Source organism: Aptenodytes forsteri, unplaced genomic scaffold (assembly GCF_000699145.1).
Source record: "Aptenodytes forsteri isolate BGI_AS27 unplaced genomic scaffold, ASM69914v1 Scaffold132, whole genome shotgun sequence".
NCBI classification, from domain to species: Eukaryota; Metazoa; Chordata; class Aves; order Sphenisciformes; family Spheniscidae; genus Aptenodytes; species Aptenodytes forsteri.
In genome coordinates, this window is record NW_008795520.1 from 3,686,460 (window position 1) to 3,712,905 (window position 26,446).

Below are 26,446 nucleotides of genomic sequence, written 5' to 3' on the forward strand. Positions count from 1 at the left end.
AACAATGTTATTGGTGTATTGAAAAATAATACTACTCTACTCACAAACCTTATCTCCCTTATGACCTGACAGAACTATGGCTATAACAGCCTAAAGTCCATAATCACAGGATCATAGAAGGGTTGAGGTTGGAAGGCACCTCTGGAGGTCACCTTGTCCAACCCCCCTGCTCAAGCAGAGCTACCTAGAGCTGGTTGCCCAAGACCATGTCCAGATGGCTCTTGAATATCTCCAAGGATGGAGACTCCACAACCTCCCTGGGCAACCTGTGCCAGCGCTTGGTCACCCTCACAGCAAAAAAGTGCTTCCTCATGTTCAGACAGAAACTCGTGTTTAAATATACTGTTTAAACTGTATATCGACCCTTACTTGTGCTCAGTACACACCATCCTGGCTTGCCAGTACATTCCTTTTCCCATCAGCTTGGAAACGGATTCAGGCTTTTACACTGCAGTATTACAACCCACCGGTGGCAAAAGGGAAAATTACGACAAGTCTGTTTTTTTCTCAGCATAGAGTGGCAATTCAACACGATGTGGCAAAAAATGGCAAAAAAAAGAAGCATCATTTCCCCGTTCTGCAAAGAAGCGGAGGCACAGAGAGACTGCCACCAGCGTAAGTCTGTTCCCCTTTCCCCTGTTACTGTACTTGGCAAGAAGGAAAGAGTACTGAAAATGTTCACACCAGGCAATAATAGACAGCCAGTGATGGGGGGGGGGGAAAGCAAAGCAAAGCTGTTTCTTGCCGAAGTGTTAAGAAATAAATGAAAGTCCAACAGACAGACAAAACGTAACCAGCATTTCAGAACATTGCTCTTTTTGCCTTTGAAACTTGCACCCCAGTTTGGCAGCTGGCACTGGGGGAGGCCACTAGCACGTCCCGGCTGCCGCGGGATGCCCATGGGACAGCCGGCAGTGCTGTGTGATAGCCCACAGTGATTTGCTGCAGATCGTCCCTGTACGCGACCGCTATTTATTGTGCAGGACACATACAACGTTATGCCTCGGTGGATGTATTTCATTGTCATGCCTGATCAAAAGTGTTGCCTTGGAGCGATCTTAGCTTGAGAGAACCCCAAGCAGTTTTATAAGTAAGAAGTTACCCCAAGGTGACACTTGAGAGGAACAACATTGAAGTGTACTCATCCCTCTTGTGTCCCTGGCTACTTCAGAAGCTTACAAACAAAGCCTAGCTCTGCTAGCTGGTAGTCAGAGAGTAAAAGGACCCTCATGCCCTTGTTCATGATTTGTCAGCGCTTCCCAAGTAGAAAACTAACTAAAAATGCTGACTCTAGTCATGAACAGTGGAGTTTTAAGTAAAGATAATTAAGTAGAAGATTTATTTTAAGGATATTTAAGTAAAGATAAAAGTATGTAAGTTAGCGAGCTCACTCTTTCACAAACCCAGGGAGAAACCAATGGCATAGAGATAACACTTCAGGCCTGATCTTGAGGCACAAAACAGATTAGTTACACACAGAACAATCATATGCCCATGCACACATGCAGGCAGTCCCCCTGAGCAATGCAAGCTGCAGTCCCCCAAGGAAATGCCTCCATTGTGCATGGAGGTGTGGAGCAGAGATGCTTGAGCTGGGGGAGCCTGGGCTGGCTCCAGAGCCAGCAAAAGCACAGCCAGTGCAGGGCAACACAGCATCTGCACTAAAATGCCTGGCTGACACAAGCCAAGTGCACATCTCCCACATGCAGGGCTGAGCCACCGTGCCATCTCTGCACCACGTTGCTACTGTTCAGCACAGAGGCGGTCTCAGTGTGTGGAGAAGGAAATGCTCTCACCTTGAATCCACTGCATGCAAAGAGCAAACAGTCCTTTTGAAATACCCTTCTAGTCAGTGCTTACGGTGTTACTGCCAAGACCACGCTTTCCTGCTCCTGGATTCAGTCTGCCTACAGCATCCTCAGTATTCTACCTAAATTGATTTTCTCCCCATTAGTACAGTACCCACAAGCAGACAAAGAGATTAAATTCTCTTTCCGCTTTTGCCTTCTTCTTGCTAGGCTCAAGTGTTGTCTTGTAGCCCTCAGTCAGCTCTGTGTCCATCTGCTGAAATCAGAAACACAAGTCCCAGATGATGGGCTGCAACCAGCAGCCAAGAATGGGTTAAGTGAGTCTCTTGAGCAAAATAAAAAATGCCACTTCTTTGTTAGTAGCTGAGATAGGACTTGTCTTGGGCAAAAGCACTTGGGATGGGACAGCCAGTGTTATTTATCTCCTCAGTCTGACAAACAGCTGAAGGGAAGGATTTGTTAAAGGTTCATCAACCTTTCTCATTTGTTTAAGAGCTGAGAAATCCCACGCAAGAGCCTTCTAAGCAGACCTCTTCTGAAGGCGGGGGAGAGTCCTCAGGTGAGAAAACAAGCAGGGCAGCTTGCTTAGGAGCAAGAAGAGCTACACTTTACAGATGGTATTCATTAGAAAGAAGTAAAGCAGGCCATCTTCTCCTTTCCCAACCAGGTCAGCAGGCAAATCCCAGGTCTGTGCTACACCAGAGTTCACTGCAGACTCTGGAGCAGCCTGCCTCTGCTTTTACAGTTGATGCATTTTTAATCTGCCTACATGGATCCCAGTAAAGCCACCAAATCTATCCTTTGTCTTCAGACAGCCCCAAACCCTTCTGTGGCATCAAGTACTCAGACTTCTCTTAATTTGCTCTACTAAAAATGGGAGAAAATAGCTATTTCCTCTCATTTTTCATCCACACAGAAGTGTGTATTTTCCATGCTTTGGAAATTTTCTTTCTTTTTACTACACAGTGCACCAGGGTCTTGTGTCCCAAAGTCCTCTGAAGACCTAAGATATCAGAGACGCATATCAGATACTACCAAGCCATATAAAGTGGACAACCCTGAAAAAAAAAAAAAGGGTCTTTGGAAACCTACGAAAAGACTTTGCAATCCAAAATACAGTAACATTAATTTAATTTTTCTGAGGTCTTTGAAAGATCCAATGCTGCAAACACTTAGAGATAGTTCATTAAGTTCTTCAATGAAATGTTTTTTTATCAGAAAGTATCAAGTGGCTGAAACAAGTGTTTTGCAGGGAAACATAGCAGCATTGCCAGAACATTTGTCAGGAAAGATTTCTCATCTCTAGGGTGTGATTTATGGTCAAAACCCAAGAGAAACTTAGAATCGACAATAGCCTAAAGCCCTGGGCTGGGCTCTCACAGAGCTGAACTTAGGACCCCTGTGTACTAGGCAGGTACTATAAATCACCAAGCTATTAACTACCTACCAAAGTCAGCCTCTCACTTTCACAGGTTGGCACTGCTCCATTTTGCATAAGAAACTGAAGATTGCAAAGGAGATCCCTGATATTTCTGTGGTCAGAGCACTTTTCTGGAATGTGGGAGGCCAGCAACGTTGAATCTTATTCACCTGATGTGAGTTGATTAATGAACTGTTGCCTATGCTAAGTGAAGATCGATCTTTCTGCATTTTTTTCCCATAAAAATAGAAGGAACTGTGTTTCAGCCCTATATGGAACAGAAAAGGGTTTGTTTTTTTTAAACCTCAAAGTTGTGTACAACTAGAAAAATCATCTCTCACCCAGCTGTTAGAGATGACTCATCCCTGTAAGATGGCTGTAATTTTCTTTTGTGACACTCAATAGTTTCCAGGTGAGCAGCAGTGCACCACATAACGGGCATGTCCTGAACTGTAGGGGCTTCTAAAGCAAGCCTGGATTAAATGAGACTCTTTGGAGTTTGGGAGCAGAGACCCAGGTTTAACATAGACTTAGAGGGAGAGAGCTGCAGGAGCTGAGAAATTGCATGGTTTGTACTTCACCTGTCTCTTTGCCAGGGCTCTACTGCTTCATGCTCAGGGGGGGATCAGGATTCAGGAATGAAATTTCTTTTTAAAGCAGCCTGCTTCGGATATAGGTAATGAAATGAAACATTTGTTGCAGAGGACCACACAGTTTCGCAACTTGGGTGGATCTAGGTTCCATTTTAGCCTTAAATCAACCTTGGGATATAACAGTTCATTCTAGTCTAGTGCCCCTGCTTTCACCTTACCATAGGTTAACCAGGGGCCATCATACAACCAGTTATTTTTTCATGTAACCAGCAATAAAACTACCTGTCTGGATCACTGCACACTTATATATCAACAATAGAACATGATTTAGGAGTCCTTGGTCCTGCTGTTTCAGATATGAAACCGCAATGAAGCATAGCCATCGTGTCAAAAGCCGCTCTTGGGGCCAGGGTTTGGGCGAAGTGGAGTGTACCCAGGAGATTTCAGCTTCACCTATGCAAAACAGCTGTTTCTGAGTCGTGCCATTACAAATACAGTGTGCATATATACATATGTGCACATCCCACCCAAGTGAGGCGGGAACAACTGCTTGCAGCCTGGAATTTTTACCTTTGGGCATCCTAGGATGGCTCAAAGGATGGGCAAAAGAAGCAGGCTACCTCCTGCAGCCTGTGGGCAACAGGGTGTTTGCACAGTCCGATTTGCTGTGTTTTCCTATGTGAGCAGAACTGGAGTACTGTGTAGCATTAAACTTTCCACAGCTTTTCCCAGAGTACCTGAAATCTCCTCCTTCTCCTCAAGCCCAGGCAAACCTTCTTCCCCAGGCCCCGAGCAAGGTGCCTCTGAAATGGTCAGGTCTCAGGTCCCACCAGCTCCAGGGGGGAAACATGTCACTTCTCTTGCAGCCTCTCAGCAGGCGTAAGAGCGTATTATGCCTGGATGTATACTGTTGCTCTTGTCCCTTCACTCTTTCACCCCCGTTTCCTCAAGCAGCCACAGAAAAAAAAGAAACCAGTAACTTTATTAAAACTACTTGCTTCACCTTTAGCAGGAGTATATTCTACTGGGAAAGTATTCCCTTTGCAGATTAAGTCAGCTGCACAATTCTTTAGGATAGGATAAAACTGAGTCCCCTCTAAGCAAAAACGTACCTGGGTGTCTAGGGATCTCCTGAAAATCTCCAGCTCATCAAAGCACTGAAATAGGTAGAGACATGGGAGAAAACATGATGAAACAGACGCTGATCTACCTTTTCCAGTCAGTCCCCACCTACATCAGCCCTAAGGAAGAGCGTGTAGCTGCCCTAGCATTCCTCCAGCAATTACTTACCCTTTTCTTGAAGACTTCAGGTGGCTGAAGGCCCACCATCCCTTTGAAAAGCCCGTGATAGTTGTTCTTCCCCTTTTACTCCTTCAAAATAAGTTTCAGACTGGCTCTTACAAACATGAAATACCATTTTTCTTCCGAAAACTTCCTGTGAACACGCAATAACTCTTAAGACCTGGGAGTTGAGCAGAAATCCTCTGGGATGTATATGGTGCTGCCTTCATTTCAGGTGTGCTGGCTGACAGCTGACACATACTGACAGTAAACATGAAATAATACAACTATGTTTATCTGCACGTACTGTTTAGCTTGTGGCCATCATCACAGTAGATAAAGCTCTCATGTCCCGTTTGAAGAGACAGATTTAGTTTAAAATAAGAATATCAAGCACCTATAGTTTTTCCTGTGTGACAGACTGTATATTTGTGCATATGTGTATGACAGACAGTGCTGGAATATTTTAAACACTGAACTGCCGCATCCAGAGATTGGTAAATTAAATAATCATTCATTAGTTACCATAGCGATGCAGATGCAATCACAGTGAACAAAGAAGGAATGGGGTGGGGGGAGAAAACAGAACAAATGCTGACAGGAGCAAGGCCCTGCATTGATTTTTGTTAATATATTTTTATGTATTAAAATCCCCTGACTGCAAGATCTTGTTCCATATTCATTAGTGTTTCACCTGCCTGCAAAGGGAAACGGCAGATACTCTGATACAGCCTGAAAGATCCAAATCCTGAGCTGGAGCAAACTGGTATAGCTCTATTGACATTGGCAGAGAGCAGCCAGTTTACCGCAGCTGGGGATCTGGCAAAAAAAGACCATCTAATTCTCCTTAGCTTCTACAGCGACTGAATACTACTGCATTCTCTGCTGCTTTATAACTTCTTACAGCAATGCTCTCCAGTAAACAAGCACGGACAGGGAGAAGCTGGTTTTCCCAAAGCCAGCTGGCAGGTTTAGCTGTATAACTGTCATTAATTTCAATGGCAGCTATATAGCTCAGTCTTCTAGTCAGCCTTGAGAATCTCATCAATAATCGCTTTGCTGCTGATAAGAGAAACAGCATGGGGTTAAGAGTAGTGCTCATCAGGCAGGGTTTAAGCAGAGGGGGATGTGCCACCTCGCCCAGGCCTGTCGGTCCTCCTGCTCGCAGGTAGCACTGCACCCAGCTGCATCACCTGGACTCCCGCAGCACCCAGGCACGAAAGCAGCAGCATCCATCTGTAGGAGGCTAAATGAGAGAGCGAGAGAGAGGACTCTGCCCTCCTTTGGGTCACTGGCAAACATGCCCATGGTCAATTGCCTGATGATGCTAAGTGACTGGCCTGCTGAAAGGCCAATTAAAACTTCTTGATTTATTTCTGCAGGTGTATTTAGATAGAAGAGAGCGTGCCGATACATGGAAACTGTGCTGAGACTAATGCCAAGGTCTGGGCTAGAGGACAGGGTCTTCCCCAAACCAGGGCAAACTGCCTCAGCCCTGCCCTCTGCCGTACATCCCCTCACCCCAGCTGGTGGCAGCAGGCAGATGAGCGCCTGGTCTGCTACCCCACACAGTAAACCAGCAGCGAAGAGCAGTTTGCACTGAAACACCAACACTAGCACCTGACATGGTTACAGGTCTCTTTTTTCACTCCACCACCACTTACTTGCTGGTGATAAAACTATGACAAAGGAATGGGGCAGTCAACTGGGACAGTAACAGCTTGGACGCAGCAAACACAAGAAAGACACCAGAGCGTGTGTGTCAGATATGGAGTGGCCTCAGAACAAATCACTGCCACAGCCCGAGTTTTTTGCTCTTTGGGCTTCTGACACTTGTCTAAAGCCAGTGTAAATCTCCCAAAAGCTGTTGACTAGAGTCAGCTTTTGGCCAGTGATCCTCAACAAAGTCCATGTAGAACGGGTGACCTATTGCAACCCTTTTTAGGAAGTCAAATATCTCTCCCATATATCGGAAATATTATGTAGATACTCCAAGAAAAATCATTAACATCTTCTTAGAGGCAGAAGTGAAAGTAGGAAACTGGGCAGCATCGTGCCCGGAGGTCTGCCTGCAGTCCATCCTCACAGTACCTGAATGTTTCTGTGCAAAATGACCATCAGTGACTACTACAGGAGTTATCACTAACCATTAGGGCCATCATAGCACATCGTGTGAATGAAGCTGGGCATCCTCCTCTGAGCTGCGTTGTCCAGATACCCACTGCGAGATCAGGCACTCTCCAAAACGTAGGAAGCAGAAAGCCAGGCTGAGATCCCTTCTCCCAGCTCTAGATTGGTGCTGTAAGAAAGAAAGGCCGCAGAGGCATAAAGAAAGCCCCAAAATATCCAGTGGCTACCCCTACTGCAAATGGTGTGAGGTGCAGCTGTGAGTACCCCAGTCATCCCCCAGCAGGCACTTGCAGGCCAGCCCCAAGCCGGGGGTGCAATGCAAGACTGGGCAATTCAACAGAGGCTGCTGGAGTACAGCTGATGAAAGGACGCTATTTGCTGCAGTGTGGGCTAGGTGCTGGGAGCAAAGCAGCCTTGCTGCATTTTGGATAGCAGTTCTGTCCCTTTTCTTACACTATTAGCTAAAGACATCTGCTCAGTAATGTCTTAAATCCCTCAGCATCACGTAATTTTTGTTGACTGGCCCTTTAGATAAGTAGATATTATTAAATATACTTAGAAATCTTGGATACAGTAACTAATAGCCACCTTTACGTAGAAAACTTCTTGATGATAATCCCACTGGAAATGACCAACCTGTTTTATCTGGAGGTAAGAGAACCAGTATTAAGCTTTTTCCTACTTCAGTGAAAAAAAAAAATACCCACGTCATTGCTATATTGTGAGCTGTGAGAGGAAAAAAGCTTATGTTTACAAATCGTATTTTGTGTGACATTTTAGCTGATTGTAAAGACTCTCTGTATACAGTCTGAGTCCTGTAAGCAGAACTCTGTGCAGAAGAGAACAGTCTGAGGTTGCTCGTCTACGTTTTTTTATTTCTATTATACGTGTAAGTGGCTAATAGCCTCAAAACAACCTCTTCGCATTCACAGCACTCTAAAAAGCTCAAAACCTTGAAAATGTGGTTCATATCCTCTCTCACTTCCACAGGTACTAACTAGGAGTAATGCTGCTGAATAAAGGAGGAAAGAAGCATCTCCCGCGTGCTCCTGCGGCTGCTCTGCCCAAACCGCCCTGCGGACACCACCACTCCCTGGGCATGTCACCTTTTACCAGGACCCACACCTCTGGCAGAAAGTCCTCCTCCCCCCGCAGCAGTCGGGCAGTAGCAGATTAAATGGCTCCCCATTTCCCTTTGCAGAGAAGCAAGCGCCTCTCCACAGCCAGGCTCCATCCACAGGACTTGATGTTCTCCTCAGGCATCAGTAAAGCTTGGGCTGTGAACACTCTTACCCGTACGAGACGTGTCCCGTGCTCTTACCCTGTGAAGTTGTATAATGGAACCACATACGGGGAGCACGTTGACATTGTTAAGGTTAATGATATAACAACAGAAAGCACATCTACAGGCAAATGGATTATAATAATTGCTCGAGCAAACAATACGAGCAACATATTGCAAATTGGCCTTCGGTGTGCTTTAGCAGCATTGTTGTCATCATCGCATTTTCACAACGAGCAGTACGCTGTTTCTGATCCTGGGGAACGTGATATTTTCCACAGAGACTCTCTGTACCTAACTTGACCACACATAAGACAAACATGCACCCTACAGCTTACTGTATACCCTAAGGCACCGTTGGGTGCCCCTCCGGCAGCTTTGTGGCATTCAGAGAAGGGGGTGATGCGGTTTCAGCATCGCATGTGTCTTGCCTTTGACTTCCCAGCCAAATGATCAACTATTGATTGCAGGTGTTTGGCAGCACGAGGCCTTCAGTGTGAACCCAGTGAGGCATTAACTGCTTTAGTGCCGTGCGCTGAAGGAGCATAGAAAATAAAAAGTAACTAAATCAAGAGATTCCCCTCCCCATCCGAAACCCAAGGGGGGCCGCTTCTTGATTTCTTTACTTGTTAGTCCTGTTCCTGGATCTTTTCAGTAGCGGTCACGACTTTTTAATGGTTTTGTGTGATGAAAGCCTTTGACAAGAGCATGTGTCACAGAAAGCGCAGTGGTGAGCCATGGCTTTCATATATATGTTAACCAGCCTTTATAGCATTACGGGGCCTGGGTGACACAACAGTAATTCAGTTAAGCTGCAGTGAAGTACACGGTTTCTGTGCTATACATCAGAAGACGGAGGAGCGTGGGACTGAAAGGTGAACAGCCAGAGAGCAGCAGCTCCATGGCGTCCCACAGCACACAGTTAATATGGAAATGCTGCTGTGCGAAACACGTGGGACACACTCTGCTGGGGACAGTGCTGCAGGGACCACTGCATTGGGAAAGCATACCGTGAAGAAAAGCCTTTCCAGCCAGACAAGTGTTTACGCACAACTTAATGCTGAAGTGAGAATTCAGGACAGCTTGAAGTGTTGAAGAATATCACGTTTCTGCTGCAGATAGCCAGATTTGCCCGCAAGCAAAATTCACTCAGAGACATATACAAAGTGAATTTGCTTTTCCCCTGATAATGTCGTCCCCCCCATATAAGAGAAATCCCTGGCGGGTGTAAATCTGCCTTTGAATGAGACTCATGCCTCTAAACTCCTTAGGAGCTTTTTTGAAAGTCTGACTTAAAAAGTCCTGGTTTCCACCAAGATAAGCTGTCTTAGTTAGAAAATGACAATAGACTCAGCATTTGTCCACATTTGCAGTCTCTGAGGAGAGCTACTGAATAAGTGCAAGTATTCTGCTTTGTTGTTTTTTTTAATTTAGTATTTTCTACAGAGGCTTAAAAAGTATCATCTACTATAACACAGAATCTTGAGATGAGCAGAACAGAATAATACAAAATCAAACATTTCTGAGGTTAACTTAGAGCCATTTATTGTATTTCTATTTCTAGGCTTCGATTAGAGTAACATAATTTGTAAAAAGCTGAACAGGTAATCAAATTGCAATCAGCAAATCTTCTTAAAAAAAAGAGACAGAGAGAGAAAAGATTTAAACAACAAGCTTTACAGATAGAAGAATAAAACTAAATTCACTTCTGCAGCCCCATGGGAAAATCTAGATGTAATCAATTCAGCGTAAAATTTAATTAAAAGACAGAGCAATGGGATGGGGGACAAAATTCAGGTATATAGGAAATCTTTGAGAAATACTCCTGTGAGAACACAGTAAGATCATTGTTATTCTGCTCATAGAGTTGAGTCATATACATGCATCATCCAACTTACGGGGAAAAAAATAGACTCATTTTCTCCCCCTACCCAAGTAACTCCCAGCTTAGAGGGGTTAAAAGACCGTAACAACTGCTTCATAGCATTCCAAATATTTCTGTGCCTATCCCCAAAATAGTAACTGGTTTATCAGTTCTGCTTTATCTAAATCTTAACTCCTCATTGGTCTGCCACATAATTTTGGTTGAAAATGACCTAGAAAATAAGCATAATAATAATTACAAAAGGGAGGGAGAAAGATAAGGGACACTCAGGGTTTTCTTTAACTAAAAACCAGTACTGAGCTCCCTCAGAAAGAAAACCTATTCAGTAAGGCACATAATTCATTATTAAAGACAATCTTGTAAACTCATAAGGAACATTAAGTTAATGTACACTACAAATAGCAAATTAGGTAAAACTGCATCAACTATTATATACTTATTATAATCAAAAGATTATACAGCTCCCTTAGAAAACACTTGGGAAATGCTAGCCACTGAAAGACGGTGTGAGGAAAAGACATGACACATAACAAAAATGGAAGAGTCTGCTGTAGCTCAGGAAGTGTTACATTTTTCTCTTCTCCCAAGTAACAAGCGATAAGACAAGAGAAAATGGCCTCAAGTTGCGCCAGGGGAGGTTTAGATCGGGTATTAGGAAAAATTTCTTCACCAAAAGGGTTGACAAGCATTGGAACAGGCTGCCCAGAGAAGTGGTGGAGTCACCATCCCTGGAGGTATTTAAAAGACGTGTAGATATGGTGCTTAGGGACATGGTTTAGTGATGGACTTGACAGTGCTAGGTTAATGGTTGGACTCGATGACCTTAAAGGTCTTTTCAAACCTAAATGATTCTATGATTCTATGATTTTATTTGAAAAGCATGCAAAAATCAAGCATAAAATGCCAAACATGGTTTATGATGGACTTGACAGTGCTAGGTTAATGGTTGGACTCGATGACCTTAAAGGTCTTTTCAAACCTAAATGATTCTATGATTCTATGATTTTATTTGAAAAGCATGCAAAAATCAAGCATAAAATGCCAAGAGATAAATTAATTAAATCCTTCATTGAAAACTGCAGATTATATACTGCATTTCATCTATTGGACTTTTTTTCTGCCAGGACACTGCAGCACATGATGGGCCAGATCCTCAGCCAGCGACAGTTGTTACCAACCCGTGACTCCGATCAGGTACCAGCACTGCCCAGGGGAATGCTGAGGGTGGACCGAACAACAACACGTAAACACCTCAACACCAAGGGCATGCAAACAGAAACAAAAGGCACCTGGCAGGTGGGTCAGATACCTCCAGCCATCTGGAAACAGCACACAGCACCTTCGTGGCCATGCAACAAGTCCAGACGAAGGGCAAGCAGAAAAATATAGTGTTTCAAACTTCCACCTGAGCAGAGAACATTTTGACAGGATAGTAAATATGCATTTTGGCACTCGTAGTAGTGAGAATATGCAGGAAGACTTTCACAAGGCTGGTCAGTTCTGCCAACTGTGTGAGGCCACTCACGGTGTGCTGCTCCCTGGGGACTCTTCCAGTGCAGAAACAAGTACAGCCAGTGGTCCCAGGCCGCTCCGTGGTGGGCTTTTGTGGTCACTGCCCAAAATATAAATAGCTCCTGTCCATCACTACCACTCCCTGCAGGCTACTAACTCCTCAGTGTACGACTTCCCTGCTCCTTCCCTGGTATATCTGTGCCTTTACACAGGGCTCCAGGTCACGCTGTAGCATGCAGCTGCGGGAGAGGGGAATTTGTGGGTGAGAACTACCCCCGTCCACATCAGACCTATTTTCCAGATAAATACAGGGCTGTCTAAAGAGGAACCACTAAGATTTTCAGATAAACTAAAAACCAAAACAAAAACCCAATGCTAATTTCAAAACAGCTTTACTGCTGTACACCTGTGACTCCTGCGCACGTACTGGAGTTCTGCACCTGTATGTTTAAAACTGGCCTGTGCCCTCATTGTACAAGGACAGGCAGCTCAGTGATGGGCTGTAGGGAAACCTTGAGGCTAGGTAGTGAGAAAAACACTGTCAGAAGGAGGAAGTAAAAGTGAAAAACAAGGAGAAATGTATCTTCCTAAACTCTCAGTGAGTTTCATGCTGCCCTCGTAACACTACGAGGTAAAACATTTCAGGCAGCAATGTAGTTGTCTAAGTTGACAGCATTCCTTCAAAACTCTGTGTTATGATGATAATGAAGAGTCTCCTGTTTGTGTTTTCTTGGCAGAGGTTTCCAACTTTCAGAAGGAAAATGAGAGAATTTGCAGGAGAGATGAAAAAGTCTCTCACTGATAGATGCAAGGAAGATGTCGTTCTGTTTTGTTTAAATGGCCTTCATAAAATGTTCATTGCCTATCAACTGATGTATTAATTATTTATAGGGGAAAACCAGCAGGCAGAGCTGCACCCAGTTTGACTGAGGGTGGGGAAATGTGCTGGCTTGTACCACCAAATGCAGAAATTGCCCGATGCACAAGAAGCTGTCCCAAATGCAACATCATTTTTAAGGGGAATTTTCCACATGAAAGGATGACACTGGTAAGAATAAATCCCATTCCTCTCTCAGAAAGTCCCATTTTCTCTGACTAAATGCGTATGCTAAAGGGCTTTTACTTCAGCTGAAACGGTGTATCACATTAACATGCTTTTTTAAAATTGTATTCTAACTTCTGGGAAAATAAAAATTAAAAACAAGTTAAAAGCACTCAAAAAGAAATGAACGGCAAAAACCCTAACAGCCAACAAGGGTTCTAATAAAAAGCAGAAGAAATACATATATAATGTAGATGTATACAATATTTGCTGGAAGCTAGCTGGAATTATGCACGTGCTGGAAGAGCCACAGTCAGTTTTTGCTTAAAATCAGGTTACAGTTCAGTGTGTCAGGGGTTAAACTGTGTGTTACAGAAACCTCCTAGGATTTTAGGCCTAAAAAGAAAAAAAACTCATGACACCAGCTATTTGTTAGAAGTTTTGCCAGAGTGGCAAAAAGTTCAGTTGAATAAAAAGTCGAGGTGTATGCTGTGTGCGTGCTGGATAAGCACTGCGTATTGCCCAAACCGAGATGTGTTTTGAAAGTTCACTCCCAAAGACAACACTGGGGATGGTGTTTTTTCCAACCTAAAAAATCCTTCTATTGATTTTCTCCCCTTTAAAGAAATCACATGCCTACCTCATTTCAAAGGAAACCGTCCATCCTGCAAAAGCTCTTGTTTTTCTGCTGTTGCTTTTCCCCGGGTCTCAGTAGGGGTGCAGCTACACACTTGAAATGTGTATACAGCAGGCCAGCACATTGCTCATCCAGTGTATAGTCAAAATCCCTGCAGGCAGGCAGGCTGGCCTTAGTGCTAACAGCAATTGCAGAAGAAGAGATTCAGAAGTGCTAATGAAAGCCCTGCTGAAGACACTGAAGAATTTTTCAGACACTGTAAGAAAGCAATCTGTAAGCAGGGGTATAATTACACATCAAGGTTCACATAGGAAGCCCTACCTAAGCTTCTGGCCTTCCTCTCCTCTTCACCCCAAAATCTTCCTATTTGTTTTTTTCCTTTCTTTCTTCTTCTTCTACACAAACTGTACTCTTGGCTCTTTGAGTAGATTTACAAGATCTACTCCTGACCTACTTTTCTATTGTTACTCCTGCAGCTCTCATCAAGAAACTTGGCAGAACCAAAAGGCTTAGTAGCAAGGCAGCGAAGTCCTCTAATGAGCTCCATCAGCGAGCAAACCTTCCCCAGCTTCACCCTGCCCTTGTTTCAGTCTCTTCGTCATTCAGGTCAGGAGCAAGCTCTCAAAGGAAGAAGCCTGATCTCCCTCATGGAGCAAAGACTCCGGAACCAAGCTCTTGAATTTAACCAGAATAGCAGCCCATGGAGGACCCTAGGAGCAAGCAAGGACATTTTGAACTTTTAGGGAAGAAACCAAACTCATTCGTCCTACTTGGAGACTTACAGCTTAGAGCAGAAACGTCTGATTTGGCGTACCGCTCTTGGAAGCTGATAACGTGACAAAACCTAACAATAAATGCAAAGATACAAATACAGTCAAGGACAAGAAAAAAGGACAATGTGGTTAACTTGGATATCACACTTGTCCAAAGAGGTAACAAAGAAAGTGACAGTGAAAATGAATAGTTTGGGGTTTCCTTCTGCTCATTTACTTTTTGCATCTGGCACAACTTTGTTGCTTTTCACTCTTTCAACTCTCAGCTGTTCTCCATCCCTATGCAAAGATACAAACACAGTCAAGGACAAGAAAAAAGGACAATGTGGTTAACTTGGATATCACACTTGTCCAAAGAGGTAACAAAGAAAGTGACAGTGAAAATGAATAGTTTGGGGTTTCCTTCTGCTCATTTACTTTTTGCATCTGGCACAACTTTGTTGCTTTTCACTCTTTCAACTCTCAGCTGTTCTCCATCCCTGTAAGATAACCCATACATCAGGTGCCCACGTGTGCATACAGCTCCCCCAGGGCTCTGACAGGCCTGTACACCAGCACAGAGAGGCACCCCATCAGTCAGCAGGCAGGATTTGCAGCGTGATTAATATGCTTCACCCTTGCTGAAAAGGTCCTTTACAAAGCTCCACCGACCTCTACCATTCTTAACTAATAAAGGGAAAAAAACCCTAAGAAACTGAAAGGAATTTTAACAAGAGAAGTCAGTGCATGCTCTTTTTTTACAGGGTGTTATACTAGAAATGGAAATCTTTTGCAACTTAAAAAGCGGCTAGACATGGAGCATAACCAACACCAACACTCCTCACATCGGGGAAGCTTCAATTCCAGATCTGGAGCTTTACATTATCTGTAGCCTTCACACATCCCGTTACGGCATCAGGGCTCCAGATGGTGCAACTACTGGCACAATATAAAGGAAAGTTTTTGGCTGTCTGGGCAAAGCTGATGTTTCCAGCTTCCCTAGTATTCTTGCTAGGTTACAACTATAAGTACTGTTCAAGAAGAGAAGCCCTTTATTATGTAGAGTACAGCACAGTTTATTTTCTTCAAGCAAGTGCAGAATATGTGAATTATTCTGCTGTAGAAGCTAAAGTACATTTTTTTCCATGGTATGAGTAGACTCACTGACAACATGAGCTGCACTCTGTCCCTAAATTATGCTAATATGTATCTCGACCCTGATGCACAGGGAGTACCTCTCAGTGATGCACAGATTTTTTTGGCCAGAAGGGTCTGTTATGATAATTTAGCTTGGTCTCCTGAACAGCGCTGGCAATGTCAATTCAAGAATACCAGCAGAGGAACCGAGTAATTTTGTTTGTGACGGCAGTGGTCATTTGCAGAATGCCACCTCTTGCCTACTAACAACTTCAGAACGGCAGCCCCCCTTCTCTGGGGCCAAGCCCTTCAGCCCTCCTTTCTCTGGGGCCAAGAACAGCCTTTGGATACCAGCGATGGAGTTACGGAGCCACACGCGAACCCGAGAACGACAGCTGAAACTCTCTGTATGTAGTTACTGGTTCCCTGTGTGATTCAATATGTTAGTGACAGAAAATCACAATCAGTGTGTTTTCTCTTAGCTGGCTTTAAGTACTTGCAAACTGTGATTTCCTATTCTAGAAAGAACACATATTCATGGAGCTGTTAAGCTGATAGCCTCACTTATTTAAGCTAATACTGTCTCCTTTTTGCCTGTGTGATTTCACAGGAGTTTCCAACACACTTCACCACATCTATGCAAATATCCTGCCACAAATTATACTGTTGATATATCCTCCAGCTTGCAGATCAGATAAGATCACAGCACATTGTTTAAAGATCTGCCTTTTATACAATCAGAGACTGTGTCAAACAGCAGTACATAACAAAGCAAAGTCTTTGTTTATAAAAGAAAAAAAATAACCCCCCACTGGAGATCTTGTTGTGTACATGGGAAATTATAGGAGTAAAATTAGACCAGTATAGTTTAATAATTAAAGTTATACTCCCAGGGCTGACATTTTTCTTGAACGATACACTTTTTCCTGACCCTTCTCTTCTTTTTTCACAGGGATTTAAGATAGAGTATTTTATTTCATGTTGGGTCAGTTAAGGGTGTAGACATGGTCACTGAGAGACGCAAGGTTCATCAGTGCTCCTCGAGGTATCAGCATCCATCAGCTGTCTACGCTTGTTCAGATGCTCAGGGTTGAGCTAATCACCAGATTTGGAACCAGGAAGCAATCCTCTTCCAGATTAGCTCATCAGAGACTGCTGGTTTTTGTTTGTCTTCCTCTGCAGCATAGTGCATGGTCTGGAAGTGTCTGCAAATGTCACCCAGCAAACTTCCTGCTAGCCAGGAGGACTTAGAAATGCCCTTGATCTCTTCTGTTCTCCTCCTGTGGCACAACTGTTGTGGCATTTGGTCTTCTAGCACAGACTTGGAGTCTGTTGTGAGAAGCCTGGAAATGTACAGCATCCCGGGGTGAGATGAGCTACAGTGCACAGGACTGCGCATCTGCAGCATGCCTTTCTGCAATTTGAGAGGCACTGACTCAATAACTCAGGTGGTGCCCTTCAGTCCTATACCTTTAGTTCACCTGTGTGGCCGACCCCTTGCTCTGGAATGACTGCCATGGAGGGAGCTCTGCAGATATTGTGGATGCAAGTTACCTACATATCTCTAGGTGCACATGACTACCCCTGAGCTATTGGTTCTAGGTTCATTTGTAGTGTGAGGAGTGAAAGAGAGTCTTTCGGGGTTCATCTCTATTCATCTCTATGTTCAGTCTGCATTTGGTCAGACGAATTCCACCTGCAGTAACGATACCATTTCAGGCTCCAGCTTTAACTCCCGGTGTCAATGTAAGCAATGTGCTGGGCTTTGCTTTACACTCCGGCTGTGAAAAAGACTCTTAAAATTAGTGTAAGAAAAATAAAGCAACTGACTGCTCTGTTTGCCTGCCAACCTTACCAAAGATTGAAGTGTAGAGATCAAGATCACCCCACTCAACTGTGGACACTTAACCAAGCCAGCTAAACAAGCCTTGGTTCCTGTACAATCAACAGACAAAAAGAGGCTCCTCAGAGAGGGAGTCAGTTAATCTGAAGATCTGACAGCTCTGGAAGAGCCTCTCTCCCTCCCTGAAGCAGAGGTCAAATGTGACTAGGTTGCCTCTGCTAAGCAGGATGAATGCAGGCCTTACAGTAGAGATGAACAAACTGGGAAGACATACGAATGAGAGGAGTAGAGAGTGAAATGAAAGCTGCTGCAAATTTGACATCTGTTTTGTGCAGCGTGTGTTTCTCACACACAGATTTGAGGTGCAGGGGTTGCACTTTGCTCACCTCTTGCCAAGAACCGCACGCAGCCACCCCCTCACAGGTGGGCTGTCCCACCACAGCCAGATACTCCCACACCGTTCCAGGTCGCAGCACCGCGTTCTCGGTGCACTCAGGAGAATGAGCCTTTTTCCTGTTTGAGATCAGCCTACAAAAGCACAGCTGAGTTTTCAGAAAGTATTTTACCCCCTGTCTGCTCGCAATGATACAGATAGCTTTCAACAGAAGTGAGAAAGCATTGGGGGGAAGGAATCCTCCTCTGAGAATTTCCAGTGTTAAGGCCTTCATGAAAGATGTCATTATAAAGAAGTGAATGAATGCATTTGTCAGCCTCTGGGAGGTTTCAGAGTGGCTTCTATTTTTATCTCTTTTTATTCCTTGAAGGAACTAAGAACTAATATTTGCAATGCCTGACTGAGGATATTAATGTTTTCAAAAAGCTGCCATTCCTTCCAGGGCAGGAAATAGAGTAACCTGTTTGGTTTTTTTCACTGGTTTGTCTCTTGAAATGAAATTTCTGCAACTGTGTTTCCAGTAAGATGTGCCTGCAGGACCATCCAAACCTTCTATTCCTGTCTATTTATCCGGTATCGAACCTTAACAAATCTGAATGATGTGTGACCAGCTAATACATGTCCAAAATACACCTCTTTTACTTTTCTTGCAGTTTTTTTGCTATGCTATGTGCTATTGTTTAGTCTGGACTTACAGACAGCCCAGAGACCACAGGTTCATGTAAAATCATGATATGTGTTTACTGAAGGTTAAATGCTGTGAGGAGAAAAAAAAAAGAATGAAAAGGATGTTTTCAGAACAAAATAGTCTCATGGCTAACTGTTACATCAGTACCAAACTCTCTGAGTGTAATGACTTGCCTGCCTGGAGCAGAAATATTTCTATTTATAGTTAGCAGAGTGGTAAATCATTAGTCCGGTTACTGGTACATTCATGCCTCGTACAAGTGTCCGCAAATATGAGAAGGCTTTTTGAAAAATCATCACCCGCCACTGCAAGACTAGATGAGACTTGTCTAAAAGACTGGTGATGTTGCATTTGATGAAGCAGATGGGTCACTGCTGAGCACACACCATTACCTTGCCAGAGGCTAGGTCTATTGTCAGAGCAGCACTTCTGGCCTCCATTGGCCCGAACAGCAAACGATCAGCAGCGGAAATTGAGACTGGAGATCCCATCAAAAGGAGACGGCAACGAGCTCACTGCGTAAGCTTATATTAAGGACCCTTCCTTTATGGAGCAAAGATTTCATATATATTTTCATTCATTACATTTCAAATTTTACTCTTCACGACATGAAACCATTACCAGCCTAGTCACATGCTCACTCTCTCAGGTCTTAGTGTGGGGAAGAGGATGAGACACTGCAACCTCTGAGTGCCCTGCCACAGAAACACGGCAGGCTTGCATTTTTCAGAACTTTTTCGTCGTGATTATTTCCTCTGCAAAATTAAAATAAGCAATTTAAAGGCAAATTTGAATTAGCATATTGAGGACAGTTTATTATTTATGAGATGGAAATCAGGATCTTGGATGACTGAACTCATTAAAGACCATTTGGAATAGTTCCCATCTATTTCTTCCACGGTACCCACACAACAAATAATTCACGCAATAATTAATGCCACGTCTTCCCAAACAATACATGCTTCTGACAGGAACTGTTCAAATAGGAAATGCATGAAACTGCACTGAAATAGCAATAAGCTTAAAATACATACCAGCAAAACCAGGAAACTTTGTGTTAGGGCAATCACAGCTGCTTTAGCTGAACTTACTGGGCCAAAGACACTCCTGAATTAGCTCAGAGAAGGTCAGTGGAGTTAGACAAGGGGGGAGTTTGGCCAGCCAGGCCTCTGCACTGGCACAGCTCTTGTCTGACCTTGTGTCAGGGGCTTACAACAGACAGCGCTCTGTCTTTCTGCCCATGCAGACTACACGGTGTAGCACAAGAGAAACAAACCTATTTTCCTCCATAGCTGTAGCCCACAGGGCTATTTGCATAGCAGTGAATTAAATACTTTTCCAGCATTGCGACTACCTGTGAAAAGTTCCTACAGGCATAGCTAGGCTCTGCAACGGAGCGCAGCCCTGGGATCTCCCAGACGGGACCAGCTGAGGAACCGGCAGCAGGACAGCTGCATCAGCACGGTGCCGTGCCTGGACTAGCCCTCTCAAGAGCTGGGGAGATAATTAGCTCAGGCAGGCTGCCACATTTTCAGTGCCTGAGAGCCCTGCATGGCAACACGGCGAGCTACGCAGATGCACCGGCCTCTCAGAGCGTCTCCCCTTGTGCTGCAGTGCCCACTCCTGAAACACGGGAAAGAGCTGGTCAGGCCTTGCAATAAGGAATTGCTCGCTTCCAGCCGCTCTTCACTGCTTGTGGAGGGCTGGTGGCCTCACCACCACGCTTTGGTACTGCATTTCAGGGGCAAGCAAAACAATCCCAATGATAGCCACTCACCATCACTCCCCAGGGCAGGGGCCTGCAGGGCTGGCAGGGATGCTGCTGCTGTCCTCTGTGCATCCCAGAGATTTGTTCCCTTCCAGGGGGTACTTATCCACTCAGCATCTCTATGAAACACCGGTCATGTCTTATGAGAGGAACTCAGGCACAGAGAAATTAGATCTTCCTAAGGAAACCTATGGCAAAAAAGAGAGTTGAAGCTAGATCTCCAGATTCCCACATTTATCATCCTAAAGCACAGCTTATTCTTTCCTTCTAATCAATAAAGCAATGTAACAGGCCATGATTTTGCCCTACCCATACATTTAAGTTTCACATCACAGCCACCACCATGGTAAGTAAGAGTCAGCAAGTTACAGACATTAGCAGGACACCAGTGGGAAGTACTCCATACTTGCCGCCTGGCAGAGTAAGAGTAAAGACAGAAGCTTGAAGGGATGAAGCGTGCGGGAGGGACATCGCTGTTGAGATCCCTGGAGCAAAGCTGTTAGCCAAGAAAAGGACCTCATCTTTAGAGTGGAAATCCCACTGCCAGGCAAGCCAGGGACAAACGTTCATTAGAGAGCCATTTCTCTCACAGTCTACCTTACTGAACCAGGGGATTGCCACCATGTCTCCTTGGAAAACAAGAAGGGACATGAAAAATACAGGGCTAATTGGTTCCTCTTTTTGCGACCTCCACAAGCAGCTTCATACCTCCTGTTCACTAAGTGGGATGGAATATTTCTGCCTCCTTCCTACCAGGCACAGGCTCTTGAGTATCACTCAGTCTCGTGCACAACCAGTGAGGAGGATCTGGTCCAGCTCTGCAGCTCTGCATAACAACATCCCTGGCTCTTTTTGTTTTGCTCTCTCTAAAGGAGAGCTCTCAAAGCAGTCAAACTGATTTTAATTTGTTTTTAAAGGGAAAAAGAGAAACACCTTAGAGGTTGAAAATATGCAGTGAACAAAACAGCTGTACTGTAAACCTCTGAAAAAACATACTTTACAATGGTAATTATGACAGATTAAACAATGAGTGTCATCAGCGTGATGGTACAATGCACACAATACTAACTGTTTCCTACTCAAATATTTGCAGACATCTTCAATTTTTTATTTTAATGAAATCTCATCTAACTGTTGAATTGACTTTAAGAACCATCCTGAGGCTCACAAGAGCTTTCGCTGTCAGAAGCTCTGTCAGATATTTGAACTGCAATTTGCCCCCAATGGTTCCCAGCTTGAGCTAGAGGAATGCTGTAAACGTAGCTTTTTAGGAGGTGGCGAGTCTGAAAAATCACTGCCTACAGAGAGAATGCTAAACCCTGAGAGGGGCTGAGGACCTATCCTGCTCTACAGTTACAACAGGAATTGTAAGGACCCACACACCTTGAAGAAAACTTTAGGTACAGATTTTCTCTGCTTCTCAAACATATGCACGCAACTGTGTTGCTATGTGATTAAGCTGTCCTCTTTGGATGGCTAAGCACCTGGAATCCTTTCATCATTCAGTACATATGTGCGTGACAAGTATGGGCTGCAACCATGAAGCCAAAGAAAATAAATCGATCCCTTTGAGAACTATCTGAGAGCTTCCCAGCTATTGGATGGGGAGTAACACAATTTAAACAATGACACGTTAATTAATGCTAAATGACAGCATGCGAACCCATGGGGTTTCCATTAATACCAAATGAGTTCATGATGGTTTATAGCAAATAAAAGGAAAGACTGATGGTAAAGCCTCCATGTGCTAATGACACCCAGTTATTTAAGGAAATTGGCTTTGCATGTTGCTGGGCATTATGCAAAGAATATTCAGTGGGCTGAATCCTGAGGTTGACCCTTCACTATTGTTCTGTTTTAAGCAAAAATGTCTATTGGCTTTAATAAGAATTTTTTTTAAATAAAGGAAATCACCTCAGATGTGACCCTTATGGATATGTCTCATTGTCATGTTCAATATAGTTGTCTAAGCTCCTGTATTTGTGACATCCTGCTTCCTGTTGGCTCCCACAGTGTCATTCTCTCTCAAGTATTTGCCAGATTTTCCCATGTTTCCTTTAAGTGTCTGCTTGGACTGAGTTTCCTCAGATCCAGGAAAGACGTTGAGGACTGCTCAGTACAGAAGGAGAAGCTGTGTTTTGCCGCAGTCCCATTAATCCTTGAAGAAATTTGGAATCAGAAGGCAAGCTGGCATGGGTTGTATTTCCAAGCTGGCTGTGAAAGCCACAGATTCACACATATCTTGAAGGCCAACCATTTTTCCCCCCCTGAGGTAATGAGAAAACAATCCTGTGTGCCACCCCTGCTGACTTTGCAGAAGTAACTCTGCCATAAGCCTTAAGTCTCACCACTCTGAGAGAGTAAAATACTAAGGACAGCAATGAAATCATTAAAAAGACAGGAAACAGACTGGTGTTTGCCAAATGGAGAAGGGCCACACGACTAGGCAAATAATGTTTATTTTAACACTCCCAAAGCCTGCTAAAGATAGTAAAGAATGAAAATAAACATGAGAGCTATCATACTGAAGTAAGAGGAGTTAACAAGCATCTTTAGGGTAGCAATGCAAGGGAGGTATTTTGGAGCTTTAAGTCTGAATAGATTCTGTACCAGCTGTCCTGACCACCCAACCGATGGGGCACTTTGTGGACAGGAGGCTACAACCTGAGAAGCGGGGAGAAACCACGGTATCCTTCATTTTGATGGATATCAAAACGCCTGTGGTAATAATACCATTGCAACTGTTCCTAGGCTGCTCCATACATCATTAGATCTGGGTCAGCACAAACTTAAGGATCATGAAGTAGAATTTGGACACAGGAAACAGCAAAGCTCCCTGCAAAACTCTGCACAATATACAGAAACATATGCAATCAGTAATTTCTGAATAGATTGAACATTCTCATTTGACTTTATTCCTTTTTGAAACCTTTCCTAGATTCTTAAAGAGAGAAACCTAAATATATTGCAAAAACCTCAAATGCTTTGCTCATGTATTTTATAATTTTTCATTTTTTCTGAACTGAAGAAGAGTTCATGAAAACTGAGAGAGTTATCGGGCTGCCATCGTTATTCCTGAATTTCTTCCTGTTTATTGCCCTTTTGCAAGCGGCTGACTCAACAGACAGCTGAGAAAAGACTAAATAAGTCTTCTCTGGGAGGCATTTTAAGCTGGACTATTTTAAGAACCGATATTATGTTGCAGATGAATATTCCAGCAGATTGTCTGACCCCCTTCTGAATCAGAGTGCCACCAGGCTAAATATTTGCACAAATTCCAAGCATCGCCCTGCAGATTCTGCACGGAGAAGAGCAATTTTATATCCAGGTGAACAATGCCTCTTTACTCCAGCATTTGATCTGTAAAAAACGCAATCTTTAGAATGACACTAGAATAAGTAGATTTAATTGTAGATCTAGAAAAATCCATGTTTTCTTAAGATTTTTTTTTTTAATAGTCATACTTCTCCATCCATAAACAGGTATACAAGTGTATAGAGAGATCTCTTTGTGTAGAGAGATCAATAAATCTGAAATTTTACAGAAATTAAGGGCAAAAGAAGGCATTTCAGAGCCTTCAAAAGATAGATTTGAACCAAAGTTGCTGAGTTGCTGCTAATGATACCAATTGTCTGGGTCGGAATTTTTTGAGACGAAATGTTAGTACTTCAAACATACAAATAAGGTCAGTGAAAGACTTCACTGAATCAGCAAAATTCCTCAGTCTTCCAGTCTTTTAGAAAAAATAAAACAGAAGAATTGAAGTCTAGTTCTAAGAAAGGAGGACTGAAGAGATTGCACTGAGAAGAACCAGAGCTATTTTAAAAAAATTACTGAATGTAACTACTATAGATCCTAATATGTACCTGCTGTCTTTGGGGCAGTAGCAGGTAATGAAATTTGGCTCCATAACCCTGCCTCTCTGAGGCATGCCTATTTTCTAAACCACTCTTTTGTGACATGCAATCTAAGGAAGTGTTATCACAAGTCTCTTTAAAATGGTGGTTAGTAGAAACTAGGACTATTGGAAAGAAAAAAGTCTTTTTTTCTAACTTGCAACTCAACAACAAAATGTTGTTTGCTGTTTATTTTGAAGATAAAGATGCTTTTGTGACCAGAGGATTGACTTAATAAAATACTCCAACAAGAATAAACTTAAAAATCAATATCCCTTTCTATTTAAATAATTGCTTTGTCACTAACTCGCTGACTGATCTTACACAGCTTATTAACACCTATAGTTTTCACAAGTATTCAGTAATTTTTATTTATATTGTCTGTGCAGAATGAAATACAGGAATAGGGCTGATTTTCAGGGACATGAAACTGAAAATTTCAGTTTCACATGAAACTGTTTGGAGTGCAGAGGCTCAGCATCTTAAAACAAGGCTTTGGTTCCTCCATAATTGACCCCCTAACTTCAGTCGCAGTTACCACACACAAAGATGCGTCTCTTGCCTACACAGGCTGGAAGTTTCAAAATTAAGAGGTTAGAAATCTTGGACTAAACATCATAGTCACAGTATGCCCATCTGTAAAATGGGCAAAATGCCTATCCATTGTCTTCCCGGGGATCTTGAGAGCGACTATTTGACCACTGTTAAATATATCCGTCGCTTTCAGTGTATCAGGGGGTCTTTTGTCATTCTTCCTTTACGGAGAATGACAACTAAACTGCCAGACCCTCCTGGGATGGGAATGAGCTGGAGGAAAAGGAAACACAAGGAAAGCAGATGACTGATGGCAGGAGATGAATGTGGCAGCGAAACGGACTGGCCATTTGCTTCGTCTGCCACAATGCCAGTACAATGGCAACACCCGAACACTAGCAGCCTTGACGGCAGAGGACTTGTAGCTCTTAGACTCATGTGCTTAGAATAGAGGCAGTGGAGGAACTGAGAACAACTTAATTATTTGCTTCTCAAGCCCTGGTCACAATTCAGAGGTCAAACTCCTTAACTCTCTTCTCAGACATAACAGCTAATGAAAGGTGTCCTTTAAATAATAATGATCAAGGGATCTGACCAACAGTGAAGGCTTGGATTCTTTAACCATTTCCTGCTGGTTTCTGCTTTTCTAAAAAGTGATTGTGATTTGGCAGAGGAAGGAAAGGGGAAAAAAGGAGGGAATAAAAAGAACAAACGGAGAGAGGATTGGCCTTTCTTTTAGTTACTTTCCTGGTGGTAAATGGTGAGGGTGTACTGTAACTTTAACCGTACACCATCAGTTTAGGATACATTGTTTTAGAGTCAACTTACTAATTGAACAAAACAATTTTCTTCCCAGCTCTGCAAGTATTTGCTGTGCCTGTGGCAAGGAGACTCTGGTGTAAGGGAAGGGAGGTCAGAAAGGGAAGGGCAGTCTTCGCCAGGCAGGAGGTGGCGAGGAGTGAAATTCTCCACAAGGGTGTCCACTGCAACTCCCGGATTACATGCAGACAGGAGAGAAAATAGGAATTTATTAATGCATGTCCAAGGCACTCGGGCATTACTGAGATGGACACATTAAATATGAAGAGGTGACAGTTACAGCTGATTAGAAAAACCTAATTAATGTAGAACCAGAGTTTTTAAAATCTCAGATATGTACGCGCCCTCAACTGTGGAAAGACTCTTCAGCACACAGCCCTTGGCACAGACCTCGATGTTTCTCTTGGGGTGGGAAGAGGCCACAAAGAAGCAGAAAACAGTTTAACGTCCCTCCCTGCCTCCACAAGCACTCCTGCTGACCGATGGAGCACAGCGTGCCATCCCACCCCTGCTCCTGTGGCCGTTACTCGTGATCCACAGTGGGGAAAACATGACCAGGGCCTCGGCCGCTGCCTTCAGAGCCGAGGGCAGGAGCACGACAGCAGCCGCCACGCTACACAGGGCGCTTGTGAGCAGACACCAGGGAGCACCCGGCTTCCACCGGCTGCATCCGCTGCCCCCCACCCGGCCTGCCACCGCCGCCTCCGGCCAGGGCAGGCCACAACATGGCTGCCGCGAGCCCCGCGCTGGGGGCACACAGGAGGCCACGGAGTACTGCTCGTCTCCCCACCCGTGGGACCAGGGGCCAAGTAGCCCCTCAGAGTCCCTGGGCCCGTGGTACCCCCGCGCTGCAGGGCGTGGCGGGTAGCGGTTCCTGTGCCTGTCCTGGCACGCCAACGCCCACCCGGCACGGACTACAACTCCCAGGGTGCTTTGCAAAGGCGCGCTGCTGGGGGCAACGGTGGCGGGGGGGAACGACTCCCTGGGGAGGCTGAACGCCCTCCCCGCCGCGCGGGCGGCGCTCC

General features: G+C 44.1%; 1 protein-coding gene across 1 annotated transcript in view; it reads left to right on the forward strand.

Moving 5' to 3' along the window:
• The window catches only part of MAP10 (microtubule associated protein 10), a 77,027-nt gene that overhangs the window by 47,568 nt on the left and 3,013 nt on the right, over positions 1-26,446 (forward strand). The window contains exon 3 of the mRNA XM_009281822.1: positions 11,524-11,695. Coding sequence (XP_009280097.1) covers positions 11,524-11,695 — 172 coding nt within the window. The remainder of the gene's footprint in view (positions 1-11,523; positions 11,696-26,446) is intronic.